General features: G+C 38.2%; 1 protein-coding gene across 5 annotated transcripts in view; it reads left to right on the top strand.

The window, feature by feature from the left end:
- Positions 1–473: 473 nt before the first annotated feature.
- Positions 474–24,385, top strand: part of hspa12a (heat shock protein 12A) — a 40,855-nt gene continuing 16,943 nt past the window's right edge. The window contains exons 1-7 of one of the 5 annotated variants that reach the window (XM_077239377.1): positions 474–833; positions 17,630–17,706; positions 17,920–18,047; positions 20,135–20,321; positions 20,724–20,828; positions 21,399–21,515; positions 23,780–23,951. In XM_077239377.1, the coding sequence (XP_077095492.1) occupies positions 791–833; positions 17,630–17,706; positions 17,920–18,047; positions 20,135–20,321; positions 20,724–20,828; positions 21,399–21,515; positions 23,780–23,951 (829 nt within the window). In that variant the 5' untranslated portion in view covers positions 474–790. Of the gene's footprint in view, positions 834–1,189; positions 1,581–1,854; positions 1,932–17,629; positions 17,707–17,919; positions 18,048–20,134; positions 20,322–20,723; positions 20,829–21,398; positions 21,516–23,779; positions 23,952–24,385 lie in introns of those variants that run through there. The other 4 variants (XM_077239380.1, XM_077239378.1, XM_077239381.1 and 1 more) reach the window with 4 other exon arrangements.

Raw genomic sequence — 24,385 nt, 5'->3', positions numbered from 1 at the left:
ATTTGCAGGACCTGTAGGAATTTAATGAAAAGAACTCTGAGCAGTTTAACGGTTCAGGACAGGAATCAAGAGCAGCCATCACAAAAACAACAACAACAACAACAAAACTGTTGTGTATGACACACCGTAGCCTAGTTAAGAATCAAGAGTAGCCCATAGCATATTTAAACTTTTGAACGGGGTCATTTTTATAAATTCAGCCTTTTTTTGTCTTGTGGACTTTGTTAACATATTTTGTGTAAAATATATTATTCAGGACAGTAATAAATAAATAAAAATAGCATGCATTTTTGATCCCTCTTGTTTTGTTTAAATAGCCTGATCACGACTGTAGATATAGATATAAGAATTGCTAGGCTACAAAATAATTAGGTGTCACTTTTAATTTTTTTTAGTTGTTCGAGGACTGTGTTTACCATAGTTTACCATACTCTGTTTCTGCCTTCATTAGTCTTGCACATGGAGTCGAGCTGGAGGGCGGGGCTCGATGGCGAGCCAACAGTCCTGAAGTCTGGATCAGTACACTTCCTTTCTCTGGATGTCAGATAGTCTGAGGAAAACTAAACTGTGGGTCAAAGTCGATATACTTTAATTTAATTACACTCCAAAGCGTTAGTTATAAATAATTTAGGGCTGTTAGTTTGGTGGGAGAAATAGAGTAACTGGACGGAGTAGGAGACTTGAGAAGTAAGTTAGCCTATAGGGAGCTTTCTGTAAAGAATCTAATGAACCGCGCAAAAAGTTAGACATTAAGTGGGATCTTTACGGATAAGAAAACCTTAAGATTTGAATGATGACTGAGAAAGAGTTGGGGATTGACGAGATCATAACAGGTAAGATGAATCGCATTTTAGAAATTTTGAGCAGTCTATTCTATGATGCAACCCGTTATCAACGCCCACAGTGTCTGAGCACACATGATATCATTACTGTAGGCTAAGTGCATTCACAAACCCTTCTGAGAAAGATTCACACACTGATTTTTAATAATAGTCGAACCAGCCTACTTATCTGCGATGGGCTAGCTTTATTTTATGCCATATAGATACACTGTATACAAACGTACGTTAATTTAAACGGGAAATAATGTAAAGATAGGCTACTACAGTAAAATTGGTTAACTTTTGGATACCCAACTAAGTATACAGACCTAGCCTAAGTTATATGTTTTACTGACACACTTATTGTTGTAGTCTCAGTATTTTACGATAATGTAGCCTGCTGGCAGCTTTTACCGTAGGCTGAACATTTTATCCAGTGTTAGCCTATTCCTGGAAAGCACATTTATCTTGCTCCACGCTGCAATCTGTATTGCATTGGAATTGTGTAAATATTCCACGTCTAGCGCATTATTAGACTCATCTTTTAAGACATTTATTCCCTGCACGACTCTTTATGGCATATAATGCCCTCGTCGAGGAAAATCTGCTTGTGACTTTAAAAGCGCAGTGTGGACTTGGGTGACTGAGATAGTAGCGGTGCAGATTTGTGTCACGTGGTCTCACTCCTGGGAGCTTTGAGTCAATGCAGCAAAAGTCTGCACGCTCCACCATCATCATCCCAGGTGAAGCCGGAACGAGGTAGGGCTCCTCAACCACCGACCCAAACTCACCACAGAGCTTAAATATACTTTCATAACGCATATTAAAACGGTTCCGTACTCGTTATGACACGGAATAATCGCAATGCAGAGAAATGTAGTAATGCGACCGTTTACATGGCTCTGGGATCACAACAGCATTTCCTACAGTAACTTTAGCGCGGATGTTGATTTTGCTTGTGTCAAGGTTTTGTGACAGATTTGCTCATGGGAAGGTAAATTAGCACATGTAATGCTTGTTGTCTGTCCTTTAGGAAGGACGCCAGTTTGACTGCTGATGTGATGTAATATGATTCAGGATGGGCTCATCTCTGACACAGCAAGAGCATCTGTAAGATATAGTCGAGTATGTTTCCTAGAAACCGTTTGTAGACAGCAGCATCAAGGTGATATTCGAAGATGCGTACATCTTCATGACATTGCCGTCTTTTCGTACAAATCGTGAATTAAATGAGTTGTTCTTTTGTATCGGATCTTTTGAGTAGATCGGTTGAACCGGTTCTGTCCGGATGAATCATTCACAAATATTACTAATTGGGTCGATCCGAGCGGATCACTGACTCGTTAAACCGAGAACCGATTCGTTATGTATCGAGAACTGATGAGTGTGAGTTGATGGATCTAAAAGTTATTTTTGATAGCTGCAGTTACATATAAAACGTAATAAATGCATGTTTATGACTTGATTGTATTATTTTTATCAACACGCATTCTAAAGTTGTGTTTAAGTAAATAGCATTTTATTAAAATGTGCAAAAATCCTTTCAAACAAGAGATGTAAATACATATATATTTTGGTTCAAACGCATTTATTGCACGTTTTAAATTTAAAGGGCACATTTCGGAGACCACTTGATGACGCAGTTATGTCGAAGCGCTGAATAACTGAATCATTTTGGATGATTCCTAAAGAATCAGGATGTTGAAGATCTGACACTGGCGTGCTAATTGCAACGCGCTGGGAAATTTGCATAGGGACATTGAACTTGCTGCCAAATGTTTTTTGGACCATTTGCTTGTTGAAATGTGCAAATGAACTCCATAATGTCCACACCTACTGGCTTGAGTGTTTGTGTGTAACAGTTAACCTTTGCGTCAGCAGCCTCTGGTCAGGGTGCTAATAGCAGAAAAAAACACCCCCAGCACATTCCCACGGTGCCACTTAGGGCTGGAGTATAAAGGAGTCATTGTTTGAGTCGAGGGGAAAAGGCCTCATAGGTAGCACATAGAGGCGACTACAGAAGAGAAGACTAGACAGTTTATTAGATGGGTAGTTTTGCATATTGCATGTTGAAGCCTCATGTAAACAAACATGTCTTTCCGACTTTAGATACGTTTCTTCATGCGTTTTCACTTTACTGCAATCCAATATATGTTTATCTAAAGTTGACATTTTAACTAGTCTGCCTATAAATGTTCAGATAAAAATGTATTAGATCATTCTTTTTGATGCCTTGCATCTGGTCTCTGAACAGCGTTATTTATTATAAATAATGTAATTGAGTTTGTTGCATTTAAACTATTGATAGAGATGATTGCACTGATGTTTACATATGATTGCATTATATGTATTTGGTTAAGAAGTATTCTGTGTTTGCTAAACCTTTATAATGGATCAACCAGGGTGCGTGACCATTAGCCACACAACAGCATGCATTTGGAGTACAATGGGCGGACTGCAATGGTGATCATAGTTGCAGTGGACTGCCTGGTGCAGTTAAACAGTATGATGCACGTGGCTGGGGCAGGACTGCTTAGTCAGCATGGATGAGATAGGGGGTATTCATGCCTGTCTGCAGCATTCATGCATGCAAACACACACAAACTGTGACCAGCTAACAGTAAATACACATATGTGAGGCAAACAAACATGTACAAACTAACACATGCACGCCCAGATGCCTATAACTCTGGGCTCAGCAGTGTGACGTGACCAAGATAATGTCCACTGTCAGGGTGTGGCCACAAGACGTGATGTGGATCCACATCTGTTTAAATAGCCACAGTCCAGACACATGGCTCCTCAGAGAATATGTAGTATTGGTCTTTAGGAATGAATGAGCAAATGCATCATTCAAATGCACAGACATGCAAACATATTTTTGCTGGATGTGTGTTTTATTAACCAGTGCAATGTTTTCTGCATTCCCATCATGTGCTCCACGAGTCAACTGCAAGTCTTGTCCTTAGCTGGTGTCTGGGCCCTGGGTGTGTGTTTGGAGAGGCAGGACGACACGGTGATGTAATTTAAAGCGGAGCCATTAGTGTCTCTGTTTGAGGTCAGCTCAATGCCTTTTAGCTTCACACACACACGTTCGTTTAAAACGTCTCAATTTGATGAGTGCTGTCTGTGGTCAGCATCTGTGTAGGTCAAACTCACTCTCGTTCTCTCTCTCTCATTCGCTGTTTCTCCTCCTCAGAGTTCTCCTTTAATACAATTAGTGCTAGAATAAGGTTTTGATCTCCAAAATGTTTATTATATCACTCATGGTTTAGACTTCAAATTTTATATTCAATCTTTAAATGTTATTTATGCCTTAAATGGCAACTTGAAAGTCTATTCTACAAATCTCTAGCTTTGGATGTAATTCATTTGAGCTAAAATACAAATCTTAGACTATATCCGCAGAGTTTTGAGGCATAAAAACTTGCAGATGGGATGGTGTTTTTTTCTAATTGAAAAACGTGCTGTGAATGATGTAGACATTTGGAAACCTGCTACGACACTAACAAAAGCCCAAAAATTCCAGTCTGGCATTACGTCATGGTATAGGTATTAGCTGTGGTTGCCTCGGTTCCCAAAGAGAAGGAGAGAGAAGTTATAAAAAGGGGGAGCAGGGGCGTCTTTTGTGTCAACAGACCATCTACGTGATAATGAGAATGTTACACCTTTTGGATGTTCCATTAAAACCCATATGAGTCTTCACAACTGAATATATATATCACTTTTTAGCACCCTTTATTCACAAAGTCAAGCTTTTATTTAGAATATGTGCCTGCCAAGAGACAGCCATTAGGCCAAGAAAACTCCACCCAGCAGCACACGTTCTCATGCTGTACATCTGTGATATCGGTGACCGTCAGCTCAGTAAATCATGTGCATCTAGGCAGTTTCACTAATTAACTTCTTTATTAAAAGGCTGTGTACCTCAACCATATTTTAGGCTGTATTAGTTATACTTTTTTCAGGATTCTTTGATGAATAGGAAGTTCAAAAGAACAGCATTTATTTGAAATAGTACTGAAAAAATCGTACTGACTCAAATTCTGAACAGTAGTGTATTTAAAAACACACAAATTCTAAGTCTGAACGATTATGCCTGTTATATTTGAAATTAAACCAAACTTCAGTTCAAATACAAAAGTAGCTGTAAAAATGTGCAAGATATCATAACATAATAAAAAAAACTGTCTAAATTGTCACTGCAGATATTTCTGCTAAACCCATTACTAGAACAGCCTAGGATACAGTAATATGAAATATTCCATAAACTCACAAAGGGGGATTTATTCCCTCTACATTTGAAATATCTATGGCATTTTTGTCACAGTGGCATTTTTTAAATCAGGTATTATTAAGTGTGTTTTTGTGCTGTGAAGTACAGAAAGGTTTTGGCCTGTGAGTTTTACTAAAACAAAAATCAGAAACAAAAACGCAGTGACCCATAAAACCTTCTTACACCTTAGAATAACTTGGCAGATAGTCAACACAGATGTCCAATAAATGCTTACTGTGTGTATGTATGTGTTTTAGAACAAATTTTGACCTAACTCAGTTCTGACCCAAATCTAGACTCTCAGAGTTACTGGGTCTGTCATGCACTGTGCTGGTGGTTCACTTTGCATTGGAGACGGTTTGAATAATTTCACATATGTGAATAATTCAGGTACCCCTTTTGGTAGTATCAAGAGAGGTAGTGTGACCAGGCAGCCACACAGATTTTACTCCTAGTTCGGAGACAAATTTATCTTCAGTTTGGGTATACAAATTGACATTGATGTATTTAGCTGGATGACAGGATGTTATTGGCACATTTGAGCTGCCTCAGATGCCTTTAATACGAAATTGTGTTCTTATTTTTGTAGCTTTCTGCAAATGTTGGGCGTAAAAAAAGCATTTACATGCCGCCAGGAAGCCTTGATTCGTTGTAGTGTATTCCCTGTGGGCTTGACTGAACTATGTAAGGAAAACCAACCCCTCCAGTGTGAAGAGAAATGCCAATAATCCAGTCAAGCTGTGTCTGGTCTTCAGTCTCAGAGGAAATTGGGGGGGGGAGGGGGGGGGGATGCATGGATATATATATACACTCACCTAAAGGATTATTATGAACACCATACTAATACTGTGTTTGGCCCCCTTTTGCCTTCAAAACTGCCTTAATTCTACGTGGCATTGATTCAACAAGGTGCTGAAAGCATTCTTTAGAAATGTTGGCCCATATTGATAGGATAGCAGATTTGTGGGATGCATATTCAGGGCACGAAGCTCCCATTGCACCACATCCCAAAGATGCTCTATTGGGCTGAGATCTGGTGACTGTGGGGGCCATTTTAGTACAGTGAACTCATTGTCATGTTCAAGAAACCAATTTGAAATGATTCAAGCTTTGTGACATGGTGCATTATCCTGCTGGAAGTAGCCATCAGACGATGGGTACATGGTGGCCATAAATGGATGGACATGGTCAGAAACAATGCTCAGGTAGGCCGTAGCATTTAAATGCCCAATTGGCACTAAGGGGCCTAAAGTGTGCCAAGAAAACATCCCCCACACCTTTAAACCACCACCACCAGCCTGCACAGTGGTAACAAGGCATGATGTATCCATGTTCTCATTCTGTTTACGCCAAATTCTGACTCTATCATCTGAATGTCTCAACAGAAATCGAAACTCATCAGACCAGGCAATATTTTTCCAGTCTTCAACTGTCCAATTTTGGTGAGCTCTTGCAAATTGTAGCCTCTTTCACCTATTTGTAGTGGAGATGAGGGGTACCCGGTGGGGTCTTCTGCTGTTGTAGCCCATCCGCCTCAAGGTCGTGCGTGTTGTGGTTTCACAAATGCTTTGCTGCATACCTCAGTTGTAACGAGTGGTTATTTCAGTCAAAGTTGCTCTTCTATCACCTTGAATCAGTTGGCCCATTCTCCTCTGACCTCTAGCATCAACAAGGCATTTTCGCCCTTAGGACTGCCTCATACTGGATGTTTTTTCCTTTTCACACCATTCTTTATAAACCCTAGAAATGGTTGTGCGTGAAAATCCCAGTAACTGAGCAGATTGTGAAATACTCAGACCGGCCCGTCTGGCACAAACAACCATGCCACGCTCAAAATTGCTTAAATCATCTTTCTTTCCCGTTCTGAGATTCAGTTTGGAGTTCAGGAGATTGTCTTGACCAGGACCACACCCCTAAATTCATTGAAGCAACTGCCATGTGATTGGTTGATTAGATAATTGCATTATTGAGAAATTGAACAGGTGTTCCTAATAATCCTTTAGGTGAGTGTGTGTGTGTATATATATATATATATATATATATATATATACACACACACATACTCAGTAGCTTATAATGGCATTATAGGGAAGCATGTACTTCATGTGTGCTGCACAGAGTTTAGCCTGTTTACATGGAGTTAGGGGTGTGACGGTTATTATATAACCGTGAGACCGACGGTTATAGTTGGACACCGTCATTAGAACTCTATAACCGCCAAAACCGTGTTATTAAAATATTTAATAAAAAAGACTCTGGGAGGAAATTGTATCAGCTGATGAGGCAAACGGAGGCGGAGTTAGTGGTGCTTCGGAGGCTGCTACTGCTGGAGATGATTCTGGAGAGGTCTGTGCACCAACCGCCCAAGAAGAGAAATCTTGGAGATCTCCTTAATAAACAGAGGTCTGAAATCTCTGCCCCTTTACCGATCAGAGTGCGGACTGACATGGAATTAACCCGCTATCTCCAATAGGGCTGTGCTCAGAATATCGATACAACGATACATCGTCATGAACTCCTGACGATGCGCATATCGATACAGTCGTGCTTTTGAATGTAGCCAATTCAGGGCTCGAATTTCGGCGTGGGATTGTGGGTATTGCGCATCATTTTAATAATTCCTGCAGGTCTCCCACTTATAATGCGGGAAATTCCCGCAAACATTGATTCACTTTAACATGTAGGTTGTATTAGTCAATTAATCCACACAGATTATAAAATCAAATCAGTCATTTTAAAACTTTCTGCAAAACGCAATTTCTAGACTATAGAAAATAGACTAACGCCTTTATTTTCAACGCGATCACCTTGTACCCAAACCATTTCAAAACTAAGGAGCCATTTGTCCTCCGATTACATACAAGTTCCTCGGCGCCGCGTTTGCGGGACTCATGTTTCGCGCTGTAGGGGATTTTAAAAAAGTGACGTGAGTGGAAGCGCGGCGCCGGGGCAGTGTGTGTTTGTGTGTGTGTGTGTGTGTGTGTGTGAGCGGGAGGCAGAGAGAGATGCGACAGAGTTGCGAAATTGCAGGCGCGGCTCGAAATGGCTGTTATTTCAAATAGCGTGGCATATTTTAAACTAATCGGTTAACCGGTTTCAACCGGCTAACGAGGCTCGGTGGTCGGTCAAGAAAATGTTTAGTTTTCGCCATCCCTACTCTCAAATGGGTTGCAGAAGGCAAGCGTCAAGCGCTGCGGGTGGCGATACTACACTCTCCCGTTTAGGAGTCGGGACATGATGGAATATTCACTTGCACAATTGGGCCAGCATTGCATCGTAACTAACGTTTATCATTTGCATGTCTTTTTAAGTCTTTCCAGTTTAAACACTGAAGCAATTTTAAACTATTCAGTACTCACGCGCTCTCAGAGATGTTTTTCTCTACCTGCTTAAATGGAGTAAAGCTGCATCACAAAAAGCTTGCGAGTAACAAAAGTTATTTTTCATGGATTATATTGCTTTAACAGACAACCCCCAGTTGAAAGATTGAATAACTTTGCTCCAACAAGTTTAGTTAGCAATTTTATGACACTACTCTTGCGTTAATATGTAGGCTAGCCTATAATGTCACTTTCTTGTGGCTATACTTTCAAACGAATCAAAAATCATTTAGGCCTACGTGGTAATCGACAGAATGTCACAGATGAAAGACCTTGATTTGTTTTGACTAAATATTTTTCAAGAAAACGCACGGTCTGGAAGTTTCTGATTTACCATTTACTGTGGATTGTGTCATTTGTGATTGTTTGAGTTTGAGAGGTTTCTTTACGCTTTGTGAGCTGTAATTAGGCTGTCCAAAACCAGATGCACAGGAAGGAAGACTATTGTAACTCCAAGAGGCTATTTTTAGAATTTCCTTACGGAGACACAACAAGCACACAAATACGCAGAAATACTTAGACTTTTGGGTGTCTTCCTCTCTTTCAAAAGACTCTTTATTGTTTTGGACTGGAGCCTGTGCTCCTCTGACAGTTTAGATCTAAACCATCTGTGTTCTCCCTGGGTACATTGGGCGATACACCTTTGGTACTTCCGAAATCCCATACTGTATAGTAGGTACTTCATTTGGTTCAAAACTTAATTCGCGACCGTTAAAAACGTATGTTCTATATAGTATGAGTGTGTGTAGTGTGAATGGAATCTGGACGTGGAATCACGGGATAGTAAAGTGTCCATCGTATGGACACTTCAGAGTCTCGCCGGAAGTAATAGGTCATCCGAGGATTTTTCACCTACTGTTTTATGAATACTATTAATTCGATACTACTCGTTTTAGCCTACTGTATAGTATAGAAGTAGGCATATTTGGACACAGTGCTTCATTAAGTTCAAGGAATCCCTTATTTCTCTCAGTTTACCACATTACATTTGATCTTAGTAAGTGTTCTTTTTTAATAAAAAAGAGATAAGGTTTGCAGGTAAGGTTGAAGTTTAGATTTTTTTTAAGACTTATCTAATGCTCACCAAGTCTGCATTTATTTGATCATAATTAAGTACTGTAACAACTATAATGTTGTGAAATACAATATTAACTATTATACTATGTAACGCAGTTCGTTGTTATGGGAAGAAGGAGGGGGGAACCGGCGAACATTGAAAGATTTTAATAAAATAAATAAACAAATACAACAACGAAAGAAAAGACTCACGATCGACTGCCGCCACACATAATAAAACAAAACCTCAAATAAAATCCAGGCCTGTTCCTCTCTCGATCTCCATTGTCGGCACTCCTCCTTTTATGCTTCTGCTCCTCCGTGAGAGATACGAGACCGGTGTGTCGCGCAGGTGTCGCTCATAAGTAATCACGCCACCGGCCTCGCGCCATTCTCCCACGGGACTCGGCCTTGTCCTGCTCGCCACAAACTGTTTAGAATGTTAATGTATTTTACAATGCAATTTATTCCTGTGATGGCAAAGCTGAATTTTCAGCATCATTACTTTGTTGAATTTGTGCTCAAGAAAAATGTCTTACTATAATCATGTTTAAAATGGCAGCATTTATTTGAAAAAGAAATATTATAATCATAATAATAATCAGATTTATAATGTATGTCTGCACTGTCACTTTTGATCAATTTAATTAGGTGATTTCTTTTGAAAAGCAAACTTTATCTGACCCAAAAGATAAACTTCATTCTGTGAATCAATATCAGACAGGTTTTGGAATCCAGAACAACTTGGTTTCATCAGTTTCAGTAGATTGCACCAGGCAGACGTGATTACAGTGAATCCTGAATGAATGAATCCTGATATCTTCCATTTGAACCCACCTAGTGAACTGATGGCAGTTTTGCAGTATCATCATCCCACAGAGCTTACACAGCTCCATTTGACTGACACTGCTGCTGGATCTTGCTGAGTTCACAGGCGGCTCTGATCTCTCAACTATTCTAGTATAACGTTGCAAAGGGAAAGCTGCTCTGTTGTGTAGATGACTGCAGGTTACATCTCTATTCAACACTGCAAAAAATCTATTCTCTCTCTCTTTCTGCTCCTTCTCTCAGTAGGAGTACAGTATCATGTATCTCTGAGGTAATGGGGCAATGGTGTTGATTTGGGAGGAGCCTGTTCAGATGAGATGATGTGCGTCGTATGCCCCTCTAAACAGTCGAAAAAGCATTTGTAATGCTATTTATTTAATGTGGCATTATGTTTTGGGTGATGACTGAGTTGTAGATGCAGATGTAGAAACACTCGTCAGCTCTATGTCTTTGGTAAATGCAATGGGAGTTTTCTTCTCTCTTCGAACACTCTAATTTTTCTCCAAACTTCACATTCCAGTATTATGAGACAGGAGGAAATCCTACAGATGCATACTTTCATATCCAGCCTGGCTGAGTCTGAAACTCTCAGATATGTTCATTTTTTCTTAGCATCTAATAGTAAACAGAATCATCAGCTAAAATGGCTAACAGGCTAACAAAATTCTGTTCTGTAGGAAGTAGTTTATCTTAAAGCCTATCAGTGTTAAAATTTTCCTAAAATCTAGATAAATTTGTGAGTAATGTGTGCGACTAGGAAGGCCCAACATATATCGTCCGATATTGGATATAATTTTTTCATGCTCATTGTTATTTATCGCTCGCTTAAAGTTAATCTTTAAGATTAGGAATAATTCAATTATTCTGTTAAAGGTACACTATGTAACTTTTGGCACTCTAGCAGTTAACAAACAAAACTGTGTGCATACTTGCAGAAGAACATTAGAGATGGTGGCGCTGCTAAGTTATGTTACTTAACCACTTGCTTAACCAACACAAAATAGGTGTTATTTTAATGCTAGAAGCTTGGCTTTACAGTGAATATAGGGAATATGACCATCACTTAACAAGTCCTTTTAAATTTGCTGACATATTGGAAGTGCTTTATTTTAATAATGTTAAAAAACAAACAACTGTTTACATGAAAATGTGTTCTGTTAAATCATTGTACGTAACAGATAGCATATTAGCATCTGTTTATGTCATCAGCGTCACTGCGGACTCGTGAACGCGGATCCACAACAGAACCGGAAGACAATACAATGCTGAATAAAGCCGTAGTTTTGGTTATTTTTGGACCAAAATGTATTTCCGATGCTAACCCACGGATGTCACATGGACTACTTTGATGATGTCTTTATTTTCTTTCTGGACAAGGACAGTATACCATTCATACATTTTCAATGGAGGGACAGAAAGCTCTCGGACTAAATCTAAAATATCTTAAACTGTGTTCTGAAGATGAACGGAGGTCTTACGGGCTTGTAGTGACATGAGGGTGAGTCATTAATGACATCATTTTCATTTTTGGGTGAACTAACCCTTTAAATCTGCAAGGTTTGTGAAATTAAATGTTCATTAGATATTCAGAGATTTGTTTAAATGATGTAGATGCGCATTTGCTGAATGTTTACGGTAAATGAGAAAGTATTTTAGCCTGATTGTTTGCCTTTTCGGTTACAAATAATATAAAAGCAAACGCATTACTTTTTCGTATACCATTTACTTTCTTTGATTACCAGTTTTGTAGCCACCGGTTCTGACTAACAAACTATTAGATATGACTGACAGAGAGACGGAGAATGTGAGTGAGCGCTGTGTGATCAGATTAAATAAAAGTCAATAATATGTGCGGCGTCAAAATAAAAGTCAAATATCGGCCGATACATCGGCCGTGGCGATATATCGGTCGACCACTACTTATAACGTGCATTTGAAAAAGAAACACGCGTCAAACATCTTTCCAAACATGAGAAGCATTTATGAGCCTCTTGTCCAACACAAGACAACATTTAATAACATGCTTTTACTTCAAACGACAGTTGAGCATCCTTCTGTTAGATGATGTGGCTTCTTACACAGAATGAGGCAGTCATGTTTTTAAAAGTCATGATTAATCAATCAAAGCGTTTCAATCTTCTGTTTTTTGCAGCTACAGCGATAGGGATTTCCTGGAATGATGTGTGTTATTGTACTTCTGCGGCGGAGCATATTTGGTGTGTCTGCACGAGAGGGCATTCAGATGGAGCAGCATTTACTACCGATCAGCCGCACTACACTGACAAGCTACGCTTAAAATAATTGCAGCCTTTGCCAAATCGTGTGCGGTTTCATTGCAATTAAATGTGCAGCCCTAATACTATCCTGCAATACTGGAGGCTGCAGTTTCAGGTCCGCATTTATAGGACCCTAGTTTTTTTTGACACCGCCACTGGCGGCTAATGGATTGAAGTCTCACACTGAATTGAAAAAAAAACGAAAGAATTTTAAACCAGAATATAGTTGCTCATAGATTGAAACAAATTAGGTTAAATACTTTAAGAGGGTTACCAACGGGTATGTTTAGGATAAGGGGTTGGTTAGGACAATGAATTAAATTTATACAATTAAACAACTAAATAATTCCTGAAAAATAATAAAACAAATACAGAATTGAATAGTAAGTGCTATAAAATAGGTAATAGTAAGTGCCCAAAAAAACTGGGGTCCTAGATATGCGCTCCTGAAACTGCTGCCTCCAGTATTGCAGGAATACCCACTCCAAACATTAGCAAACCGTAGTAGATCGCATTTCTTTATTTAGAGCAGTTGGTCTACAGAACATAAGACAATGCATAGATCACGGAGTGAAATGCCATCAAGAAAATAATCCAGTGTTTTCCAATGCCATTTGAAAGTTCAACCAATGGAAACTGGATCTCAGGTGTGGTATATGGGTATAGTGGGTAGGGATGATGTGTAGAGACAGGTATTGATTTACTATGCACCATAGAATAGGAGTGCACAGCTGAAAAAGCACTGGAAGATCGACACTCATTTGTTTATTCTATATACTTTTATTGTGGTGTTTACACAAGTAGTTTTTCTTATGTTCAGTAAAATTACTTGTTTGGAGGGGTTTTTGAACCCTTGGTTAATTATGTTTCAAAATAAACTGCCAGCATACCTAATCCATTGAATAGCTTCAATACAAAGATTTATAATTTGTAACTATGGCGCGATCATCGATTACTCATTTGCATCCCTACTGACAACCCTAACAGACAGAGAGAAAGTAATAAGATTGCAGCAGTCGCAGCTGTTGAGTGGCTTCTCTCACCCACTGTGTGTGGGAGGAGTGTTTGTGTATGAATGTGAATGTTTATTTGTGTGTATGTGTTTCTGAGTGAATAGGGCCAGCTGGACACAGTTAGTGTGAGCGAGATGACCGGCTGGCTGTGTTTTTTGCATTTATAGTGCTGCGTTTCTGAATGGACCTTCACATACACATGAACTGGAGCAGCAATGGCATGTCTTTGAGATGGCTTGTCTGTTAGCGGCTTGGTAGTATACAACTGAGCTCAGTGTGTTTAGGTTTCAGGCCTGAAAAATCATTTACATTTACACTTACAATTGGAATTGGAATCGAAATCACTAAAATTCAAACACTACCCAAACATAGTTACTTGTATTTTGAACTTCCAAAGAGAGAATTAGCTTCAAGTGGCTTCAGTCTGATTAAAGCTGTAAACAGTAAACTTCACACAGTATTCATTGGAAGTGAGATATGGATACACTTTACGTTTTCCCTTTTCCTGATCTGTTTTCACTTACCAGGGAATTCTCTACTTGACATCATGATGGATTTGCTTTTCTGTATCTGCATTTGGTTATTATTTTTGGAAAAAATTCAAACCAAAAGTTACAGAGTAAGAGGCCATTTGTCTCAGGCATGTTGGATTTGAGAACTGTAAAAAAATACATAATTCATAATGGATCAAAACTGTAGTGTGTGATCCAGAGTTGTAATATTTCAGATGTCTCTGTCTGTGTGTTAGCCATGGAATAAAATCATCAACCAGATTGAAGACACTTGAAGCTATCTCTCTCTTTGGAAGTTCAAAATACAAGTACCGGTTGGGTATCGTTAGAATTTTAGCGATTTCGATTCCAATTCTGCTTATTAATTAAGTCAAACATTTAGATATCAAACATATTCTGTGCCTTTTGGCAAAACATCCTGTTGCAGCTGAATACCACGAACAAAAATTAGCAGGCTAAAGAACAACTAACTAATAAATTACACTTAAGTATCCTAACCTTACAAGTACCTCAGTCGCTCCCATATTGATCTGTTGAAGATTTGATGAATATGAACATAAAACCACTGAAGAGTTTTTCTTAAGACGCCGTGGCATTTAATGAAGTTATGATTAAGAATTAATACGTTTTCACTTTATAATATTACAATAAATTTTGCAACTGTAACCTGTTAATATGTTTGTTTTCCTCTTTTCTCCGATCTTGCCAAATTCCCTTTGGTCTGCTTCAGTCCTGACTTTTGCCTTGAGTAAGAAAATAATGCTGCCATGAACAGTGTCCAAACATTTGTCCTGCATTTTCATTTGATAAATGAGAACAGTCTAGCATCAATATTTGTTTTGTTCTTTCTAATTCTGTTTTGTCTGGGGAAATAAGGCATGTGACCTCAAAGTAAGTAAAAGTTCCTCAGTAAGGAGTGGGGGGGGGAGGAGGCGGAATGCTTTTAAAGAATGGCAGAAAAAGCCCATTCACATATCATTTTTCTATTGATATCTAATGATCAATAAAAAAAAATAAACAGGAAAGTGACATTTATGACTGACATTTTGAATTGATTGTAGAACCATCTTCATATTTAAAAATATCTATGATTCTCACTACTCAACTATATGCTCAACTATATGTTGCATATTTTATAGATAATAGATTCCAGACCTAAGATCGCTTTTGTCTGTGCATGTCAGTGGTCCATATGTCTGAACTCTATTATTTCTGTGTTCTGGGCTGCTTGGAATTCTTCTGAATTTGTAATTCCACAGAGGAGGGATGACCTCTGACTCCTCCTGCTTCCTGTCAGAATTTTGTATAACATTCCAGAACAGAGCTTGAACACCCCGTTTATTCACTCCCTTTCTCATGTGGACAAGAGGAGGGGTGAAAACAGGATACTTTTCTCTCTCTCCATCCCCTCTCTCAATTGTTTATTTTTGCTGCCTGGATCAACGCATGTGTAATGGTTCTAGTATATATGATCACCTCATTGAAAGAGTCCTTTTGTGTTGTGTTTTCTGAAACTTTAGATGTGAGTTGGATTTGAACTTTTGCAAAAACATGCTGAGTAAACATTCAAAATTCATCTTGATAGTTTTTTAGTGTATTATATTTTATTTTATTTATTGTGTAGGTTTTGTGTTAAAACAGCTCATTATGTCAGCCAATCCTGAGTAAAAGAATTGATTTACATTGTTTTTTTTCTTGTTGACAACAATTCAAGGTACATCTATTCAGCTCAGGCCAGTCTGTAGATACATTTATTTTCATGCTTATGTGTAAATAAGTCTTTAAAACAGCTGGAAAATCAAAGGAATTGGTCCGTTTCACACTCTGGTCATAATGCAAGTAATTTCCCACCGTTTATGCCCATTTTCCGCTTTCCAGTTCCCACGCATGTTTGGATTCTCTGTTGTGACTTAAAGAGCCTTATTGAAAAGACATGTAATACACACACACACACACACACACACACACACACACACATACAAAACACGATCACTGCCCTAATCAAGTATAGCTCTCAATCAGCCACCAGGGAAACGGTCGCCATTGACGTTGTGTAATTATCCTCACGCAACTTTAATGTGTTATAATGAAGTCCCCGTACAGTAAGCCGTGTTGCCATGTAAACAAACTTAAGTTCCTTTAACCTGCAAATCCATTCGCGGAAAAGTATAAAAAGACGGTCAAGTGTGTATTTCTGAATAACACTTCACTTATAGGCATTTATCATTATAGACAATCATTTTACTCCTTCAGTATTGATTTTGACGTTCCATTGTCCCATTTTAAAATCAATCTCGGTAGCTGGAGCTTGTGCATGTGGTGAGTGGTTGAAATGAAGTGCGAGCTGCAGGTAGCCAGTCACTCAACCCATAATTACTTGCTGAAGAGTGCCACGCTTATTCTGTTCACTCTGCCGCTCAGTATGGGGTAAAGGCAGGAAACAAGGATGAATGCTCATAAAAACGTGGCATCCCGCGGAGCGAGGAACCCGGGCGCTCGTTTAGTGTTCAGGGTGCTCAGCATCCAAGTGTTTTAGCGAAGCTATTAGGCCCGGCTAATGAGGACGACGGGAATGGACAAATACAACCTCTAATTCGATTCAAATGTCAGTGTGGAGGGTAGCAGCTGTTGCTGTAGTGGTCTAAAGCTCTTAAAGGATTTGATGATTTTATGACCAAATAATGTAAAATGTTAGACATAAGCGATGTTCTAAAAAAAAGTATGGCCAAATGAATTGGTCTTTCAGACGAATTCGCTGAACATTAATTGAGGCTTTTAAGTCTCGTTCTCACTGAAAATAATTTCCAGTGAAGAATCATCATTGATGGTGCCATTTAGTCCTGGTCTCCATCTGTGACCATGAAACTGAGCCTTAGAGTGCTTCCTGATATTCCCAATACCATTTAAATGTATTTTAATGGCAACCTAAAATAAAAGTTTTTGGTTATCTTCAAGAATTGAACTGACGCAATATAAAAAAGAGAAAAATTCATGTGTTCGGGGAAAAAAACATTCAAATGGAGAACCTTCTGTAGACTAAAGGTGTGGTCATATTGACTTTTTTGGGTGAATTTTCATTTAAATTTGTGATTTCCATGTGATCCCAATCACTCTTGAGGTTGAAAGATTTCGTAACAGATTTAAGTCGGTAATACGGATTCACGGATTGAGCAACAGAAATCTGCTAGGTTTGAAACTGACTGGTGTGAGCTGTGCTTCATATATCGCTACTCTATGAACAATAGACATTTCACAAATGGCACCTTAAAACAGCTTTACCTTAATACATTACAAACAAAGGCAAACAAAATTGTCTTTAAAATACTGAAATTGATTAATATTATCATTATCTGTATAAGCCCAACAATGCACTAAATTGTTAACTTGAATATAGGCTTGTCTTTGTTTGTTTGAATGTTAAACTTTCTTTCTTTTGTTTGTTCCTTCTTCTTTCTTTCACTTTGCAGATGCAATGGCTACTCCATCCCCAGCCAAGAGTATGGGCGACCCAGGCATCACGCCACTTTCCCCCACACATGTACTGGTGAGCTTAGCTTTTTATTGCCAGCATGACGTCACCCATTACATGAAGGAAATGTACGGTGTGCAAATGGGGCCTTAATGGATCGTCTTATTTACCCTGAGCTGCAATTACATGCAACAATTTAATGCTTTACATATACTTGACATTGTCTCTCTACCTCTTTTCATGTCTCTCAGTTTCCCTCTGCTTCTTTTCCCTTTTGTCTTTCTACAGAATGACTCAGAAGCGAATGAGCCTACGAGGCACCCCTATGTGGTGGTGGTGGCCATCGACTTTGGCACCACCTCCAGTGGCTATGCATATGCCTTCAATAAAGAACCAGAGTGCATTCACACTATGAGGTGAGACAAAAGGGGTAGAGAGAGAGAGAGAGAGAGAGAGAGAGAGAGAGAGAAAGAGTGGGGGTGTACCTGTAAAAGAAAAGCTCAAATGAGATTCCCAAAAGGACTCTTAAAAAAAGGAAATTTTTTGCTTATTTTGGGCAAAATGTGGTTTTCTTCCAGGTTTATATATTATTATTTATTAATAATTTTAAAATAATATTAAATTATAAAATAATTTAAAAGTAGTTATTTATATTATAAATAAAATTAAAATAATTTAAAATAATACAATAATTTTAAAGTAGTTATTTATAATATAGATAACTACTTTTAAATTATTTTATAATTTAATATTATTTTAAAATTATTAATAAATAATAATATTATTATTTATTTTTATTTATTTTGCTGGAGTATCATCATTTTATGTAGAAAGTACCTTTTTTTCTTTTCTTTTTTTCTATCCTTCAGTTTTGAGTACAGTCTTCAGTACAGTTTTGAGTAAATTATGTTCGAACAGAGCATTCAAAAAACCTGTGCTCAACTGTGTACTCCTGTATGTGTAGTCCATCTCTTCTGAAGACATTAATATGATTGGCCATTAGAAGGTCATGTCTCTATTTCAGTCAAACTTACAGGTGTCTTTCTCTCTGGGCACTTAGATGCCCCATTAAAACTCATTAGATATATACAGTCCCACTGCATGTATAATGGTCTGAACCACATTTATTATGTATTATATGAAGGTAAACCCACAGCTGCTCTGCTACCCTGACCTGACCTACTTGGTCATGTGACCTTTGACTCCAAGGTCAGCTCTCCAGAGTACCTGCTGGGCAGAGTCAGCCACGTGTTTCCCGCCCAAATGGGCATGTGGGTTTCATTTTAGGCACCAGACTCATTATTTGTTACAAGTACAGCTGTAGAGGGTGTGCGCACATATATTCACACATTCACACAAAAGATGGTTTGAATACGAGCGTGAAAGGAGGAATGAAAAATGTAAAGATGAGCCTACTGCTTTCCATTGAAACAGGAAGGCCATTGTATATACAGTAGGTATATTTAGCTTTGTCTGACAAGGACTCTTTGCATTTAGTTGTCCATGGCTATAGTATTCATTCATCCTGAGTTAAATTGAGACTGCTCTTCTTTGGAAAAACAGTGCCTTCCTTCAATCTGGTTAATTCGAATTATGTTTTGACTGCTGCTACAGATTTACAAGCACAAATAACCCAAGGCCTCTGAGATTATTTGGGTTGGACTGATAGTCTAGTCCCTAAACCTTTACATAAACTCAGCTTGCCTTCTAAAAACTCACAAAACTTATTTACTAAATCCGTTTATAGTCAAGAAGACCGCTGCTTTGAGTTGGTTAACAGGAGATGAATGGATCGACTTCAAGTCTGTCCTGTTTCCACAGAATCCCACAGTAATTTTTTATTTTGTTCACAGAGACCCATATTATTAACTCTGATAAGCTGATACCTTATGGACTATTACAGTTATGTCAATAATTGCAAATTGACTTGTAATTACAGTAATACGTTTGGTCATATAGTGCCCCCAAAATGTATTTAGACATATCTATAAATGTCAATGCTTTAAATAACAAAATATCAAACAAAGCAGCAAACAAATGATAACCCTTTTACCAATTGGTCCCTATGTAGTTTTAGTGGATCCATGAAATCTTTTCATTATTATAGGGTGCATGTAGTCAGTACTCTATGGTGAAAATTTTGGCATATGCAATTCTCTCTCTGTCAGTTCAGACAGTCTGTAGTCAAGGTGCATGTTCTGTTTTTCCTCTGAGGACCTTCGTCCTGGAAGTAAAAGGCCATGAATATTTTAAATCCCTCTGTCTCTGTATGATGCTTGAGCTGGTTTTATGACTGCCATGATGGATAATGAGGATGGATAATCATCTGTATGATGCATGATTGGGTTGAGTGATACTGTAGGTCATCTTAGGTAAGTTGAAAAAGTTCACTCCTACTTAGAAGTGAAAAGCTAAAAGCTTCTGCCCAATGAAATGATTTATAGATCCCATCAGATCTCTGTAGAATTCACTCTCTCATTGGTTATTTTTCCTTTGTTGCTAGGCGCTGGGAGGGTGGAGACCCAGGTGTGTCCAATCAGAAGACGCCCACCACCATTCTACTGACCCCAGACAAGAAGTTCCACAGTTTTGGTTACGCAGCCCGAGATTTTTACCATGACTTGGATCCCACCGAGTCTAAGCAATGGCTCTATTTGGAGAAGTTTAAAATGAAACTACACACCACTGCAGTAAGGATTGCATTCCTACGATATTTTTTATTAGTGTTGACTTGGCGTCCCAGTACAAATATGCATTGAGGGAGTTATTGATCATAAATGTGAGGACATGGTCTTGTGCCTGATACTGCAGGGATATATTCATAAGTTACTGGCTACTGCATAACTTAAGTAATGCAAACAAACTCATTATTAACAGGTGAGCCTTTCAAAGCTTTAAGACACTGAAGCAATGCTGTTAATGAGTTGTCTAGTTTATTAAATCTAAATGAAGTCTCTAAACCGTTATACAGTATATTTACCTCATTGTGAATGATGTGATAAGCCTATTGAAGTACGAATACATTTTGATTTTACTATACCACGCTCTTTCTTGTTTCTGAGAGGCATTTATTGTCATTTTATCTTCTGCAGAATCTGTCCATTGATACGGATTTACATGCGGCCAATGGGAAAAGGGTGAAAGCTCTGGATATTTTTGCTTATGCGCTGGCCTTTTTTAAGGAGCAGGCTCTTAAGGTAAGTCTTTCTCTCATGATCATACAGAATGCTATGTTAAACCCAGTCAATTCACATCATTTTAACTTGTACTCTATTGTTTGAAAGTTTGAGGTCTGTAAAATTTGTAATGTTTTAGAAAGAAGTCTCGTATGCACGCCAAGGCTGCATTAATTTTGTTAAATCAAAAATACAGTAAAAACTGTTATATTGTGAAATATTATTAGAATTTAATGTTACTGTTTTCTATTTGAATATATTTTAAAATATAAAAATTGTATATAATTATAAAAATAATTTAATCCTGTGATGCAAAGCTGAATTTTCAGGATCATTACTCCAGTCTTCATGATCGTTCAGAAATCATTCTAAGTTGCATATTTGGTGCTCAAGAAACCATTTCTAATTATCATCACAGTTGAAAACAGTTGTGCTGTTTAATATTTTTGTGGAAACCATGATACATTTTATTTCAGGATCAAAATCTTTTGTAGGAATGTCTTTACTGTTACTTTTTCTCACAATTTAATGCCTTTTTCCTGAATAAAAGTTTTCACTGAGCTCTATATGGATTTTTCTAATTGTATACAGGAGCTGAGCGACCAAGCAGGGGCGGATTTTGATAATGCTGATGTCAGATGGGTCATCACTGTACCGGCCATCTGGAAGATGCCGGCCAAGCAGTTTATGAGAGAAGCAGCGTATAAGGTATAACGTTTCTTTCTCACAGCCGCATATGCTCAAAAATGCACGTCTCGCTTTGATAAACGACCTACTTTGTGTTTTGAAATTGGAGAGAGGTCTATGTGTAATGTGTGAAACCCTTGAGTCATTACATTAATTGAAAGCACATTAAGCACAAGTTTGAAGTATGGGTTGTACAGATCCCTGGTGGATGTTTGAAGGTACTGCAACTCTTGAGTTGAGCTGTTAACTTGAAAAAGAGGAAGTAAAAGAGCACTGTTTTGCTGGGCATCAAAAATAGAAAAGGAATGAGAAATACAGGATGTAAATGGGAAGAGAGGAAAGGCAGAGATTAACAGAAAAGGAGAAAGGAAAGAGACTTATCTCATCCCTTAGATGCAGCCTCTGTTTGTTTTTCACCATCTCTTAACTGGACCACCTATTGAGACCCCATACATGTGATACTGAATCGCTGACTCGCTGTTTATCTGTGTCACTGCTGGCATCATTGTGAGTATTTGTGTGTGGATCTGTAGTCGAGACCTGTGGCCTGTGTGTGTGTGTTAGGTAGTCATATGAGCTGCATTATTGAGATATTTATACCTGGTTTTACAAGTGATCAGGTGACACAGGTTACACCTGGTTTTGATATGCAGCTTCAGTTTATCATTCATATTAGTCATATTGAAGATGTTCTGTGAAGAAATTTTTTTTGGTCAAATTGTTATTTTCTTTTTGCAATGTTGTGTATCTGGCAAAGTTTAAAGCCTTGTTGTAGTGAAGTGATTGGTTGACAAGCAAGTAGTAAACAGAGGGGTGAAATTTCTCACACTGAAGAGAGAGTGACAGAAAGGGAGGAAGAGCAGGGTGTAGCCTCGGCGTCTCATTTCAATCCAAAGCAAAGAAGAAATGAGGTGGGGAAGGCAAGCGCGGTTACATCAATACACAGCAAGAAAAGAGAGAGAACAGTGGGAAAAAGAGAGCAGAGACAAATAGAGAGTCTACAACACTTGATATCTGCTGTGGGAATTCCTGCAAAGCTTGCCTCAGGACTGTGTGTGTGTGTGTGTGTGTGTGTGTGTGTGTGTGTGTGTGTGTGTGTGTGTGTGTGTGTGTGTGTGTGTGTGTGTGTGTGTGTGTGTGCGTGTGTGTGTGTGTGCGCGCAGTGACTCAGCTCTTCATCTGCTGGATCAGGAGAATTGAAAGAAAGGACACTGCATTCACCCTTACCTCTGTCTCGCTCTCTGCATCCTTTTTGCTCACACTGCTGTCCCATATCTCACCGAATCCTGCAGCACTCACAGCAAACAGTGTCACTCAACACAGCATGTGTGTGTGGTGTTTCTTTACATTTTTACACTCCCTCATATTTGAAGTGAGTTAATATGATCTTGATTTATCTGTCCATCCATTTGCGTTATTTTCATATTCCTTTACCTGGTAAGTGAGTCATGGCAGTTAATATTTAGGTGGGGGTGTTTTGGGTTGTGCTGCAATAACTGTTTTAGATTTTATAGGTAGTTGACTTCAGGCAATAACAGCAGAATCCTTCAGTGTGACATTCAAATACAATTTGTGAATACAGTACAATACATTTATTTTTTTTATTTATATGAATTTAAAATAACCAAAAGGTAAATAAAATACTGAAAAATATACACACTTGAGAGGTCAGCCGTTAACCAAAACAGTTTGGGGGCTTCTGAAATGGTTTTATCAGAAAATGTTTATGTAATATCTTAAATTGCCTATAGATTGTTAGGCCATCCTATAATAATATAGACAGAAATATGCTTGTGTGTGACCAGTGTTATTTTAGTGTTATTATATACTATTGTAGTTTGGGTTTAGGTTTTTTTTGTTTTGTTTTTCAGTTTTCATTTTATTTTTTAGCGATTTTGTTTTTATTATTAATTTATTTCAGTTTTGTTTTTTATTTATTTCCAGTTAGTAATTTAATGCCTTAACTTAAACTTATTATTTCAGTTAGTTGCCAAGGCAACATGTCTCATTTTTGTGTAGTTTTTTTTTATCTGATATTTATTTCAGCTTTATCCCAATTAACATTTTTTTTTTTTTTTTTTTAGTTGATAATTACTATAAGGTCTGTGGGAAGACTATTTATTTATAAACTGCTGTAAATTTGAATTTAATATAGTCTTAAATACTATTGTTAAGTTAATGAGTAAAAATTCATTATCTTCATTCACATGTTTTTAGTAAATATGACCCTGGGTTTCATATTCCTGGTTTAATGTCTTGTCATCTGGTATTTTGTACTCATCTAGGCTGGTCTGGTTTCTCGCGACAACCCTGATCAGCTGATCATTGCTCTGGAACCAGAAGCTGCATCCATTTACTGCAGGAAGCTCCGCCTCCACCAAATGGTTGATTTGGGCTCCAAAACAGCCCTGAACGGTTACAGCCCAACGGAGAACGTTGGGGGGGGGATGACCCAGGGTAAGCTACCCATACAGTCTTTTACCATATTACAGATGCATAGCATTCTGCTATGAGGATAAACCAAATCACACTCATAATGTTCTAGTTATGCTCAAGTTTATGCTACAGCACTTAAATGCTTGTTGTGGATAATGTGGTTCCATGTGTTTTGATGCCACTAACCTGGACAGTGATTAGTTCTTCTTAAAAGGCATAAGTTACTGTGAATAGTAAGCCAGTCAAAATACAGCTTGGCAGATCAGTGTAGTTCAGATAGTGAGTGAACAAACTGAGCATGCTGGTGTCGAGGCTAGTTATTAGGTATGGTTGAAAATTCAGTTTATAGGGGGCTGTAGTTGTTCGGCTAGTCATGGTGTGTCTTTTTGAGAGTGAGAAAGACCAGAAAGATGTAAAAAATGTTTTGCTATGTAGAGTAAATTAGTGAACTGTAA

This window comes from Siphateles boraxobius, unplaced genomic scaffold (genome assembly GCF_051911475.1).
Source record: "Siphateles boraxobius isolate OS27281-9 unplaced genomic scaffold, OSU_SipBor_1 22, whole genome shotgun sequence".
Lineage (NCBI taxonomy): Eukaryota > Metazoa > Chordata > Actinopteri > Cypriniformes > Leuciscidae > Siphateles > Siphateles boraxobius.
This window is presented reverse-complemented; position numbering and strand designations above follow the sequence as displayed.